The following is a 15,377-nucleotide window of genomic DNA, read 5'->3' as shown; positions in this document are numbered from 1 at the left end:
GCCAAAGTGGGAAGTGACACAGAGAGAGAGAGAGAAAAGTATGGGCACCCTGGGACTTGGCATCATAAATGAAAATGGAGAAATGTTTGCAGACTTCTTCACATTTAATGAATTAGTGATAGGAGGCAGCATTTTCCCCCACAAAAAATGCCACAAAGTGACATGGGTTTCACCAGACAATAAAACAGAAAATCAAATCGACCACGTTACCATACGGCGGAACTGGAGAAGCACATTACTAGACTTTACTGCTTAGCCACCGTGCCTTCAGCTGAGGCTTGTGGGAAGTTTTTTGTGTTAGGGTGAATAGATTGTGCAGGTTTTCCCTTATAACCCTCCACATCATACTGTGGAAGTCATGACCACCTGCAACCCTGCCATATTCTAGAGGCCTCTGAAGTTTTGTGGGAGAAAGACAAAAAAAAACCTGCATGTCATTTGCCAACATAACCCATGATTAAAGATTACTTACCTCAAGCCTTTCTTTATCATGTGGTAGTCTAACTATTCATTTGTGTTTGTTTTGTTATAAGTTCTATGCCATGAGAATCAAAGCGAAATAGCTGACAAAATTAAACTATTTTGTTATTCAATTTTAAAAAATTTAGCCACATATCTCTTTGCAAGTTGATATGATTCAATCTTCTGTAAAATGACTCCCAAGCTGAGGTTACCTCATCAAATCTGTAGTAGTTTTGTTATTTTATAAGAGGCTTAAAGTACAACTCTTTTAAAGTGCTATTAATGGTCCTATATTTAAGCAATGGCCTCATCTCTAAGTTAGGATTACCATAAAACTCATTCAGGAAGTCTATCAGGCTGTCAAAAGATAATGTTGTAGAACAGACAATCACATGCTTCTTGATCTTAGATAGACCCAAACTGTAGTCTCCACCACAGTTAACTCTTTCCATGTATGTGGCTAAGATTCCTTGAATCTAGAATGGATTTATAACAATGAACCAGTTAGAAGAAATGAGTTAAAATGTTTGAGTTCCATTGGAATGTTTGTAGTAAAGTAAAGTATCCCTTTACTTAGCTAGATTGGGAGACTTGAGTATGATTACATGGCTAGGTATAAAAACAAAGGCCAGGATAATGGTTAGAATCATAAAGAGTTGGCCCAGCCAAATGTCAGGGGAAAATTCTCCATATCCAACAGTGGAGAACATGACAACAACAAAGCAGAAAGACTCAAAAATTGTGAAGTTTGTGCTGCTGCTTCCTCTCTGAATGTGTTGAATAGTGCAGTATACTTAAGGGAAGGAAATCAAGGAGAAAATTTCAAGTTAACTCAAGTGTCAACTTATTTATATTTATGTTTATTACTGACAGAAAATAAGGCAAGCTATTGACTCTAGAAACTGGGTCAGAGAATACATGGTCACTTAATTTTAACTAATCATATATTCAAATAAACTCATGTAACTCTATCAAAAACTAAATTTATAGTGCAATTTCTAGGCTATATTTTACATTCTGTAGCACTATATGGCTATACAGTACATATATTTCACAGTATACAGCACAATACCTAGGCTATATCTAGGCTACAAAGCACAATAATTAAATATTAGTATATAAATCTATATATATAAAATATATATATATATATCTATTGAATTAGATACTAGTAATGCAGATGAATGCCTGCCTGTTCATGTGGTCATCGATCATGCTGTTTGTTGCTTTTACATGTTTCTGATATTCCTTCAGATTTGAAAATTTATTACATCCTAACACAAACCTCCTAAGAATTGCAAGAGATGATGACAGGGGATAGTGAATTCTCAAGTGAAGCAGTATGAGTCCAGAATAGATAGAGAGTTTAGTATGGCAGTACAGCAATTTAGAGTTTAGTAAAGCATTTTTAGCCAGTGTATCCTGTAGCCAATTGTGTAGTATTGGATGTGATTTGTTTGTTATTAAGAACCACATTATTTTGGAACTCTTGTTGTCAAGTTCTTGAGTTGGATGTGTTGTGTTGATCTGTGTTTTACAGAAGGCCTGTTGGAGAGAATCATTACAATATTTAAAACCAAACAAATAAATTTATTTCCAAAAAATATTGAGAGAGGATTTGTTTTTCAGTAGCCTCACATGCTAAATAAAAAAACAAGTGATGTTGACAAACAGTAGCACCGTCTGCTAAAGTAATGTCACTGACATAGTTTGGTTTGTTAGGTGGAGATCATTCTGCCAGAAAATTATTGTGTTATTTCATTAGTGTGATGGTCTGGAGAATCAAAGGGAACCTTATGATACTTTTATTTTTTTTAAGACAAAGATCATTGTCTCAGAATGTATTGGAAAAAATGAACTAATTGGTTCATTATTAAGAGTTGCAGACACAGGAGAATAATAATAAAACTTCCTTTGCTAAGCAGATCTTAAAATAGCCTATTGGCTGAAATAAAAGGAATGACTAGCAGCAGGCTACAAGCATTTTATAGCACCCAGCACATACTTAGAAGCAAAAGTAAAGTGTATATCAATGAAAAGAAAAAAAAAAGTATATATAAACATCATAAGACCAGTAGCCATGTATGCAAGTGAGACCTGGGCACTGACAAAAACTACAGAAACTCTGCTAAATACTTGGAGATAACGAATCCTTAGAAAAATGTATAAAAAAGATCAGATTACATTGGGAAGATTTGCCCAAAAGAATGTCAGAGAACAGAGGAGCGAAAAAAGTATACCAACAAAAAACAAAGGGCAGAACATAAATAAAATGGATTGAAGATATAGCGACAGATCTACAACAACTTAGAGTTTCGGCATAGAGATAAAAAGCTAAAGAGAGATCTGAATGGAAAGATTTTACTAAACTCTAAACTACATTCTAAATTTAAAGCAACGATATTTTAAGAATATTATAGACTCATGATTCTTGTTCTTGAAAAGCATACTCTCTGAAGAAGCTGAAAGGAGAAGGTGACAACAACAAAGACAGTTGACAGCCATTCTCTGATTCTGAGACTAAGAATAAGACTACTTAAGTTAAAGATCTAGATAGATTCAAGTCATATCAAAGTTATCATAGTAATCTTTATTGTTATAGACTTAATTAAAGATCTAGATTGATTCAAGTCATATCAAAGAATTCTCAGTAATCTTAACTGTTATAGACGTAGTTAGATCTAGATGTCTTTATGAATCATATTATTGTCACATTGACTATCATGAATACTGTTGCAGGCATTTCGCAGCAATGAGTTTATTCAGACTCTATTGACTAGATCTATAGGATATAGATGTAGTGATAAACCTAGTTATCAGGACATCATATATGTGATAATATAATGTGATCATCATATAGATAATACATAATGTCATAAATCGTACAGACTTAGTCATAGGTCAGACTAAATTTCTAGATGCATTAAGATTCTACATCATGCAACAATACAGCATTACACTTTACAGGCAGCACTTTCACTTTCTTACTAAGTGTTATTGTAATACTAGAATACCTAGATCTAGTACTAAGTAGTAGGGACCACATTGATCTAGATTTCTACACCCTTCTTTCTGCTTCTGTTGTGTATGACATCTGCAATCTGTGACCCTTCCTTTATGCTCTCTCTCCATGTGGATCTGTCCAGTGCCACCTCTTCCCAGTTGCCAGTGTCGATTTTGAAGAGCTTCATGTCGCGTTTGCATACATCCGTATAACGTAAAAGTGGGCTACCAGCGGCTCTCCTGCCTTCTATTAGATCGCCATACAGGATGTCCTGTGGAAGTCGACCTACTGGCATTCTACGAACGTGGCCAAGCCAGCCAAGGCGTCTGCTGCTGATAACAGAGCGGATGTCCTGGCATCCTGCTCTATGTAGCACTTCCTCATTGGTTATCTTATCTTGCCACCTTATTTTAAAGATCCGCCTTAGGCATCGGTTGTAGGTTGACCATGTTTCACTTCCGTACAGCAAGGTGCTCAACACACAGGTCCGGTAGACTAGGGCTTTGGTACTGCTAGTCAGCAATATGTTGTCCCAGACTCTTTTCTGCAACCGTGACATGGTGGCCATTGCCTTGGCTATCCTGTTGTTTATGTCTTTATCCAGTAGAGTGTTGTTGGATATGATGGAGCCAAGGTAATAAAAGTGATCAACAACTTCTAGTGGTTGGCCATTAATGCTTACTTGAGGTGCAGTGTTTGTGTTTTGGACAAGTATCTTAGTCTTGCTTTGACTGATGTTTAAGCCGAACTTCTGGCAAGCAGCAGATAGTTTGTCAACCATGGACTGTAGCTGAATATCAGAATCAGCCACAATAGCTGCATCATCAGCATACAGGAGTTCCCTGACGAGTAGCTTCCTAACCTTGGTTTTTGCCCGCAGCCTTGATACATTAAATAGTTTTCCAGAGGATCTTGTATGGAGAAACACACCTTAGTTTAGATATATAGAATATAGACTTATAGATTCTATCTAGATCTATATCATAGACTAGTGTTGGCGTGGGTGTGTGAGTTACTGTGAGACTGAACTCTTAATCTGTGACTGTGACTCACTGTACTGTAAGTGTTACTCACTGATGTCAGTGTCGTCAGTGATGAGTGTGAGTAAGAGACTGTCTCTGACTCTTAACTTAACTCAGACTGTCACTGTGAGTCACTGTAGTTACTATAGTAGTTTATTTATTTCGGACATTACATGAATTCGGACATTCGCTGTTTTTTTGTGGTCATTAAATAATTATTTTAATATGTATTATAAAACTAGCGCGCTGTATAATGTGCTATTCCTTCCATTTTCCAATGATTCTGACCCAATTTCCTTCCATTTAGCTGTCTTTTTATGTAAGAAAAACGAATTTCAAATTTGTTAGTCAGATTGTTGTTTTTTTCTATGTTACCCGGATGACTTTACCTCTTCCTAGAGTATATATATATATATATTTTTTTTTTTTTTGATTGGCTAAGTCTATACTAATGAGCCCGGCAATATTTATTCTGTTTTTTGAGCTAATTTATTTGATTCATAAGCCAAGTTTTCTAATTCCATACCAAAAAAAAATTAATACGGTGTCCGAATTAAATTACGATTTTCTTACCAAAATTTATTTCGGACAGCCAGTTTTGGACATCAATAAAAATGATCTTATATTATATTTGTTCGTTTGTTGTTGTTTTTTTAAATAGAGAATCAATGGGCAAATGTTTGGAGTGAGCTTGGTACATTGAATGAAGTTAAATGCTTAGATCTAGACCAGTGGTTCCCAAACTTTTTTCTCTCGTAGACCCCTTGCCTTGTTTTCTGGTTTCCGGTAGACCCCCTGTTTAACTTACAAATTTTTTCAAATTCAACAACATTGTTTTACAACTAATTTCTATCTGTAGTGAGTTGAAAAGTGAAAAAGTAATTTAAAGCTACATATTAAATTATAGAGATCTATCTTTTTTTTTATTGATAAAATTCAAATTGAAACCTATTAAATAAAAATTAATATGTACTGCAGGAATCACCAAACAAACTGGAAATGTCTTTTTGCAGGTTTATCATCCGTTGCTACAGATGTGTTTCAAACAGGAATTTGTTGTTCAATGAAGTAGTGCTTCAAACATTAAATATTAATTATTTAATAAAGTTTTCGCAAAGAGCAGTTTCTGGCGTATTTCTTGATCTTTCAAGTGTTGCTCATATATTGAGTCCGCAAACATGTTATCACTATCAGGAGAAGGGGCAAAGCCAGTAAGCGTCAAGCATGAAGGGCTCATTAGCCTTGGCTGGCTACCCACCTAGCCGAAGTAATGAATTCAAAACTCTCCTGCCTTGCAACTAAATTCAAACATGGGAAAGGTTTTGTGGGTCAATCCTGAGTAAAAAAAAAGAAAGGAGCCGGCGACTCTAATGCAGTTTGCAACACACATCACTACACCCTGTCATAGCCTGTGACACCGCTGATCCCAAACTGTATATATGTGGTTTGCAAATAATAATAAGCTTTTAATTTTATAACTCATGCCACTGACGTGTCCTTGAACTGTAGTGTTGCTTAAAGCAGTTCTTTTAATAATACCAGGTGTAGGTTTGTGTGAAACAGTGTTTACAACTACAACGGCTGGTAAAATCAATGTTTTACCTTTAATGTTTTATGTGTTTTGTCATAAAAAAGTGAAGTTTCCCTTTCAGATCTTGTGATGGTGTTAAGATTATCTGTTTCTTTGGCCAACGGTTAACGAGCATGGTGTCATGTGGCCAGCACAAGGACCAACCGCCTTTACTTTTCCTAACATAAGTCAGGTACCCATTAGAGTTGGGTGGGCTCGGCTCAGGGGAGCCTTAAAAATCATGAAATTAAAAATTCACAGAGATTCGAATCCAGGAGCCCAGGTTCAGTAGCCAAGCGCCTATTTTGCTATAAGTAAACAGATAGTGTAAGACACCCACAAACCATGATCTTCTCTATATGATGTTGAAGAGATTTTGTGGGTCTAAGTTTTTCTAATTTTTTTTATCAGGGTGACATTGTCTCAGTTGATTCTCAAGAGTAATTAGTTTAATATCGCCATAAAAAGGCAATTGGCATGTTTGATAAGGAAGGAATGAACAATTTTAAATAATCAACGCTATACAGTTTATATTTCTTTTTGCTAAACATTACTTACATGTAGACACAATTAAGTTACTTAAATAATTATTGAAATTAAATACAACAATTTTTCGTTTGAATAGCAGGATAAATATTTAAAGGATTAACTTATGCACACATTATATGTTAGTGTGAAGAATTAAATTAATAGGATGTAAATATTAAAGTCACAACGTGCTTAAATGAAATCCATTATCGTAGACCCCCGTGGACATCTCATAGACCCCCAATTTGTTTTTTCACTTTCGTAGACCCCTTGGAAGTCTTCGTAGACCCATGGGGGTCTATATAGACCACTTTGGGAATAACTGATCTAGACCTACTAGATAGATCTAGATTTATATAGAGAGAATATAGAGGATTCAGTTAGGCCTACTATACTACAAAAGATCATCTGTATTAGAAATTTATTAAATTAATAAACAAAAAAACAAACATTCAACACACATCTAATCATGCAAAACCCCAAACATTCAACACACATAAAATAAACAAACATAAAATAATTCCAGAAGTCGGTGCAGAAATAACTATTCCAGTGACCTAATTTTGGTAGAATAAGTGTGTTTATATTTTTATTTTGTGTGTTCGTATTTATGCATAGTTTGAAAACATCTTAATGATTTCATGTGAGGGGCTATGCCTGGGGATCTTAAAATTTAGTTAATGTTAATAATAATATAGAATTAAAATCTGAGTTTATTGATGCCTAAATATAGAGACTGTCCGAAATAAATTATGGTGTCCGGAATCAAATAATGTGGGTCAAATGTGTCCGAATTAAATGAAAACACACGGCCTCTTTGACCTTAAATATAATAACAAATATAGGTTAGGGGAACAAATATAAGTAGTCATCCTTATTCTCCTTTAAGTTTAAGTAAAGAAGATTTTGATATACGTCATTTTCTTTTCTATGTCAAACCATTGTAAAATAATGCGCTGTCAAAGTTAAACTTTCAAATTTGGGCCTATAGCCTATAGGTGTCCGAATAGCATAAACTACTCTAGTAACTTACAACTTTTGAACTTATATTGAACTTACACTCATTACAGTTACACTGACTTACACTGTACCACTCGCGGCTGAGTGAGTGTACCTGGGGCGACCTGGGCTGTGGTCTTCATCGCCATCGATTTATAAATGTATGAAATTTATGAATAATTCAGAAAATACTAGAGTAGATTCTAGATCTAGTAACTATAAAGATCTAGATTACCGTGATGAAATATCTAGCGTCTATATACCAGACTGTAAATTAAAGTCTAATAGTCAATAGAGCTAGCTAGTCATTTAGTTTCAGACGTCAATAATAAAAACGTGTTGCGGAAGTCATCTTTTTTTCTAATTCGTATTTATAGATCTAATGGGAGCATCCATTGTCTTCTAAGACATGGGGAGCCATCATTTATAATTTAAGTCCTCACTTTCTGGTCTTCGCTTTTTCTTTTTTAAACTTTAAATGCTCTAAATTTTAGATGATCTCGAATTAAGTAATTTTAGATCGATCTAAATAAGAAGGAATACTATCAAAACAAATATAGATCTATTGTCATTCATTGTTTGAATGGCTGCCTGGTCGTGGATGGCTGCCCGGTGCGTGCGGTTTGCACGCTGGACTGTCGTTCAGATTCATCGAGGGTCCCGGGTTCAAACTAACTTCAAACCCTGCCCGCTCCCATCCCCCGTCGTCCTGCGGGAGGTTTGGACTAGCAATTAATTATCTTCAACTCCTGAAGGAACATCCGAAACATATAAAACATTTTACGAATGTAGAATGTGTGTACGTTGTTAACTTCCCCACCTCTTAACATGTTCAGATGATTCATTTAATTGAACAAGCCATTGTGATAGCTAAGTCTAGATATAGATCTAAAATCTAATTTAAAAAATAAAAAAAAAACAGGAATTTAAGTTTGTAGTGTACTTGTTGCTTTTCTGAATAGATTTTTGAATGATCTTACTCCTATCCAGCAATGCAAATAACCTGGAACAAAAAGGTCTTTCAGAAGTACTGGATACACAATCTGGACACGAATAGGAACAAGAAAAAGGCAAAATATAGAAATACTTTTTAAAAAAAAAACGTTTATAGGAATAAGAACTCCACCTTCGCAACAATAAATTTCAATATTGTAGAAGCTATTTTAATTTTTCCATATCAAAATAATTGATAACCAATATATAATGGACCTCATTCACGAATCGTAAACAAACAACATTTAGCCACGTGGTTTTCTACCTCTTCTAAATAATTAACGATCTCGTGTTTAATTCATGTTGGTTGCCACGTGACAGTTTTTTTTCCGTTGTTTTATCAATAAAATCACGTGACTAAATGTTGTTTGTTTACAATTGGTGAATGAGGTCCATTGGCAAATTGGTTAACTTTTAATTGATTCATGTTTTTTTAGGTACAAAAAAAAATTAATGTTTAAGTTTCAACTTGATCCGAAAATAGATGTGGGAGAAATAACGTGTACAATTATCTATGGGGACGAAACCCCACATTACATATTTAGCATATCTGTGACTGTTAAATGATTAATTTCCTTTGTTGGCATTAAACAAAATATTTAATTACCAGTACTTAAAAATTGATTAATTGGTTAATTTTTTTTGTTATCGATTCATGTATTTACTTCACCGAGGAATAATTGTGCAAAATTTAAGCAGGATCCAAGAATGGGTATGGGAGAAATAACGTGTTAAAACTTTAGACCAGACAGAGTGAGTTGATATAAGCTTTGTAAAGACAGGTTGATTGTGTAAGTGATCTCCCACTCCCAATTTAAAGTTTTGTTTTTTCAAGTTTCGTACACTTATTTTGAAATGAAGATAATCCATTCCAGACCAAACCTCATGCCTGACGTCAGGGGATGACGTCATTGTCGACTAGCATTAAAACGCATATCACTCGAACAGGCGGCCACACATTTTTTTTACTAAGCGTATATCAACTCTCTCTGTCTGTCTGGTAAAAAGTTTGTACAGTTTTTTTCTAAAAGTATTTTTTTATATTTTCTTTTTCATATACTAATTTTTAAGACGGGAGGGTATTTCAAGTCACTGTCCACTGAGAGCAAACCTAGATAAAAGTCGGCGCTATTGCATGAGCAACTAAACGTGTGTCACTAGAGCAGTGTTTCACAAACTGTTTCCTTAAAGCAGGGGTCTCAAACACGTGGCCCGCGGGCCACAAGTGGCCCCGAGAAACTATTTTGTGTGGCCCGCGGACACTTCCGCAAATTAAAAAAAAAAATAGATAAAATTTACAATGACCACATATCAGCCGTGAAATGATTTACAACTCCACAAATCAGCAAATGAGGTGTCACTGTCGCCCACCGACCGCTTAGGCTTTTAGAAGAAACTGGGTGAACGGTGGCCTGATTCTAACCGCTGGCCGCTAGCGAGTCAGCGACAAATGTTCAACAACAACTGATTGCCGCTGCAAAAGACTTTGTAGCATATTCCATTGCACTGGACGAGTCTACTGGTGTAACAGACACCGCATACTGTGCTGTATTTATTCGTGGGGTCGACGAAAACTTGAACATTGTTGAAGAACTATTGGACTTACTACCCATGAAAGGAAAGACGACTGGACGCGACGTGTTTCAAGATTTGGAAGCTTGTATTGACAGCTGTGGGCTACCGTGAGAAAAACTTGTTTCAGTGGCTACGGACGGTGCACCAGCAATGTGTTCAGAGAAGGTTGGTGTTGTTGGATTAATGGTAGAGAAACGGAATCAGCTCAGCTTGGTGGGACCTTTTGCAGCCATACATTGCATTCTTCACCAAGAAGCACTCTGTGGCAAAAGTCTAAAAATGAAGAACGTGATGGATGTTGTCGTAAAGATGGCGAACTTCATACGTGCACGGGTTCTCAACCACAGACAGTTTGTGTCATGTCTAGCTGATTTGGAAACGGAATACGGAGAGTTGCTGTATCGCAGTTGACGTGAAAAACGTTCCAGAGGAAGTCCAGATGGATCTACTGGACCTGCAGTGTGACACTGTTCTGAAGCAAAAATACGTTGATGTTGGCGTTCCAGATTTTCTACCAGTTTCTTCCCAGAGAGAAGTTTCCAAACTTATTTTGCGCAGCTGCAAGAATTCTTGCGATGCGATGTTTGGGAGTACGTACGTTTGCGAACAGTTTTTCTCCAGAATGAAGATCAACAAAACAGCATTACGATCAAGACTGACTGATGAGCATCTGAGAGCAACCTTGCGGCTTGCCACTACACGCGACTGCATGCCTAACGTCGATGGTCTGGTCTCTGCCAAATTCTCTCAGATGAGTGGACAGAAACATGAGTGACGAGCTAACTGCAGTTGGCCTAGTAATTATAATTATTTTTTTTTGGGGGGGGGGGGAATATAGTTTCTGCTTTTTTATTAGTGACAGACACAACGTCAACTTATTTTAGTAATCTAAACTGCCTGTGCATGTTATAAACTACACTAAATGTAATTAATAATTATAAAAACTTTATTTTAGCATTAAACTGCAGTGTTCGTAAAATTCAATGGAAAAACATGCTCTTTTCGTGGTGCGGCCCGCTGACTGGTTGTTACTTCCCACTGCGGCCCACATGCTGATATGAGTTTGAGACCCCTGCCTTAAAGGAACACTTCGCACGTTCTGAGTATTTAGCTGAGCACTTCGCTTATTTTTTCTATTCACGTGGTGGCCTTGTTATGGTGTGTTTGTGTGTGTGTGTGTATTTATAATAATTTATATGATGATGGTGGGGAGAGGTTAGCGGTTGTGAATGATGCAATATAGGTGGCATTGACGTCACTTGGTCTTAGTTAGGACAGACGACTCCAGAACGGAAGACTGAACGGTTGATTTATTGTAGTGAGTTAGATTTTGTTAAGAAATATGAATTATTACTTAAGGCTACAACATCTATTTCATTAATCACAAGTTGATTTTGTCTATATTATAATTAAAATGTTATTTAGTTTGTTCACAAAAGGAAGTTATTCAAGTTATTTGAAGTTTTTAAGTTAAGATGCATTACGCCTAACAACGGTTTAGTTGTCTTCCAGCAGTCTGGTGCTACAAGTCAACGACCGGTAACAACCGTGACTTTCGTGATATATCGAAGGCGCCGTAACAACAGGCCTACTAGTTAATTATTCTAGTAGTCCGCGGAACACCTATTCAGGCCTCGCGGAACCCTACAGTTCTGCGGAACACAGTTTCGGAAACACTAATCTAGAGAATGCTGACCACGTCCTTCAAAGCTGCCAACTTAATCAAGATGTCAAACAAGTTCATTCAGAATATTCAGATTATGTTATGTTTTCCCTTTTTCTTATTCCGAGTTCAGAATTTCAAATCGTGTATTTAATTTATGTGACATCAGTATATGTGAATATTAGAATATTTCAATATGCGTCCTTTGTTTGGGTTGGCTGCCTGGGCGTGTGGTATGCACACTCGACTGTCATTCGAAAGGTCCCATTGGTCCTTGGTTTATACCCTGCCCACTGCCATCCTGCGTTGACCTGCTCGATGTTTGAGCTCGGATAAAATTATCTTCAAATCTGAAAGAACATACGAACGTAAAACATTTTGCAAACCTTCAACTGAAGAAAACATGAAGACATTCGAACAGACGCGGCCTCGAGATTTATAGCAAACAAATATTCAGATCTGACTAGAGTAACGCCAATAGTCAAATCACGCAATTTATAGACACTTTAGCACAGAAGAATGACAATAAAGTAGCAATAATACATTGAACCATAACTTACAAATGCAAAAATACAACTCAATAAAAAAGAAACTCAGACACAACGATAAAGGTACATTTCTTATCCTATATACTAGAACCCATTTTTGCAAGTACTTCTTCTCCATAGTGCCATTAGAGCATAAAATAGATTGCCTGAATCAGCCAGGAAAACCAAAAACCTGAGAGTTTAAGTTCCTAATTAACACTCGTGACTAGATTAACAAATGTATTCGATTAGGACGTAATTATCTTTTTGAGAAACGTATGTAATTTATAACATCAGATAAGAAGTATTCTTATAGCAACCCAGTTCATTAGAGTAGAAGTAAACAAGAGATTGTTACGTAAGACTTGAGACTGATTTTGGTACTTTATTATATGGATATTTTTTTAAAAGATGTCCGGCTAAATTAGAGTTAGAATTAGGATTAGATTAGGTGGACGTATGAGCGTTCTAAGAATCCACGTAGAATGCAATATTTCTGTTCTCTAAACGATTTGTGTATTTCTGGTCACACAAATGATTATAATTCAAAACCCATCTCCCATTCAATTCATCATTAGTGAGTGAGTTTAAGTGATTAAAGAAGAAGATGTAAAGGATTGATTTAGATGGCGTTATAATTTGGCTTTGTAGTATACAACAATTGAAAGCCGGACATTTTCACATTTTAGACCAGTGATGCCCAAACTAATTCGGTCCGTGGGCCATTTTAATTTTTAACACTCGTGTCGCGGGCCACACCACCGAAATGATCAAATTAAAAAGAAAGAAAGAAAATTGACTTGAAATCATTTCTATGTAATTATTCACACATTAATTGCTTGTTAGAAATTTATTCGAAAACATACTTCTGAATATCCGGCTGCATAGATGAGACACTAAGTCAGAGCACTGAATCCAGACTCTCGTCCGTGATACGAGGATTTAATATTGGTTTCGCCTGTTTCATCACTGAAAAAGTTTGTGCTTGTAAACAAGGTAACCATCCTTAACTCTTGTTTCGGCGGATTTAGACAAGTTTCTGCAGGCACCACGGAGTAGAAATCAATTGTCTGCATGGTTAGAAATGTATCAAGAAGTGATGTCTTGCTTTGTAAGTCAATCAGTTCCAGTTACAGGGATGACAGGGCTCTTGACACATCAGCCGCTAATGGATTTTCGAAAAGACTTATTTCATTCTTTAAAAATGTGAAAATCGATAAATCTTTCAGCGAATAATCCTTCATTGGCCTCAGAAATTAGATCGTTTTTTGATCTTTTTGGGATAGACATATTAAGCTGCTTGTATTTTTGTAGAGCGGTACAGGCTAGAACTTGAATGATGCACCCCTTCCCATGCTGAATGAAGAGCTGCAATGTTGTTCGAAAGCGCTCATGACAGCATAAGACATGCTAAGAGAAATCAACTTGTAGTTTGATATTGAGTTCATTCCGATGTGATGTAATGTCTCATCAAATAGCCAAATCCCACAACTTTGTGTGGTAGTTCAGTTGAGATACTTGCTTTGAATGCTCTGTCTCAAATATTGATTTTAAAAAAAAACCGTTTTAGTACCTTATCATATGCTCCAGGTTTAAACCCTTGTCACAGAGATTTAGTTGGTGAATAAAGCAATGAAGCTGCAGACACTTGGTTCCATTTGACTCGACAACCTTTCTAATAACTCTTGCTTCCAGTCCACAGTGGAATCCAACCATACTTTTAATTTAAGTCATTAGTTAATATGCATGACTAAATGCATGACGCGTAGGACGTAATCATCTTCTTTTTTGAAGTAACGTCTGTATTATATAAGATAAGATACTTCTGGCGCCATCAGTAAACACTCTTATAAATTTCTCCCAAGAAAAATATCCTTTATGATGGTTGAAACCTTTTTGAACAGGTCTTTGCGCGATGGTCCCATGCATCCTCCTTATTAACTCCTCTATTATTGCAATATTGCTGCTTATACCGTAAATACCAAGAGTTAAGCGGTACCAGATATGCCTGTTTCATTATGTTTTTGTTTTTTAAAACATCCACAGTATCTTATCAAACAAATATGTTGACTCACTATCATGTTCCTAAAAAAAAAAGCAAAGGTCGTTCACTTTTCCAGGAAGATTTCAAATTGAAGTTTAAAAGGTCATGGTACCAATCTATCTATGAAAGCGTGACTGTCCTAACATAGGGAAAAATACATTTTCATCTTTTATTTTCGGAAGGGGGAAGATTTTCTAAGCTCTGTGCTGACGTTTCGGCGGGCCGGATGGAACGACGTCGCGAGCCGGATCTGGCCCGAGGGCCGTATTTTGGGCATCACTGTTTTACACTATCACCCAGCCACACCCCTAAAATGAAGTCTCTTTAGTTGGCTACCCGGTAAACGGTTGCCTAAATAAACATGATTAAATATAGATTGACCGGAAGTGTGTTTGTTCTCAGATCGTGATTAGACAGAGCCCAGCTTGTGTGATATGCCGTAAAGATCATTAAAGTTTATGTATTTGATCTAGTGATTTAATTGTTTTATTTCGTTAACTACAGCTGAACCAGGGACACATAGAGACGTAGCGAGACTTAAGGTAGATTCTATCGAGTTATAAGTAGATAGTTATATAATAGGAAAGCTGTGACATATTTTGGAGGCTCGTTTATCTAGTTACTCGACTTAGTCTTGGAAGACAGCCAGAACTGCGGTTTGCCATTGTGAAAAGGTCAAGGACCAAGAAGGCCGTGAAGTGTGTGCGCTCACGTGCAACGGCGGGAGAAAAAAAACTAAGTCAATCAGCCGAGACGAAACTAGGTCAGACACAGTGATAAAATAATTTGTTTTGTTTATATTTGATGCTACACACATAAACAAGAATGGCAGACAAATTATTACAGATAATAGCCGCTGGAAAAGAGATGGGATTGACTGGAACCGCTTTACAAGAGTGGGTAAAAAAAAAAGAGAAGACAAAGATCGAGATGAAAGAGCTAAAGAGAGGAAAGTGAGAGCTAAAGAGAAAGAAGCTGATGTAGAAATAC

General features: G+C 36.4%; 1 protein-coding gene and 1 pseudogene across 1 annotated transcript; one reads left to right on the top strand and one right to left on the bottom strand.

The window, feature by feature from the left end:
• LOC106061596 (dynein axonemal heavy chain 6-like) overlaps positions 1 to 7,914 on the bottom strand; it is an 84,619-nt pseudogene extending 76,705 nt beyond the window's left edge.
• Positions 7,915 to 10,592: 2,678 nt separating this feature from the next.
• Positions 10,593 to 10,928, top strand: LOC129927860 (general transcription factor II-I repeat domain-containing protein 2B-like). Its single transcript, XM_056039405.1, has one exon. It carries the CDS (start codon positions 10,593 to 10,595, stop codon positions 10,926 to 10,928), a length of 336 nt encoding a protein of 111 aa, XP_055895380.1.
• The last annotated feature ends 4,449 nt before the right edge of the window (positions 10,929 to 15,377 follow it).

This window comes from Biomphalaria glabrata, chromosome 8 (genome assembly GCF_947242115.1).
Source record: "Biomphalaria glabrata chromosome 8, xgBioGlab47.1, whole genome shotgun sequence".
Classification (NCBI taxonomy): domain Eukaryota; kingdom Metazoa; phylum Mollusca; class Gastropoda; family Planorbidae; genus Biomphalaria; species Biomphalaria glabrata.
This window is presented reverse-complemented; position numbering and strand designations above follow the sequence as displayed.

Coding starts and splice junctions, on each gene's coding strand:
- LOC129927860 (XM_056039405.1), top strand. CDS start 10,593: ATGGATCTACTGGACCTGCAGTGTGACACTGTTCTGAAGCAAAAATAC.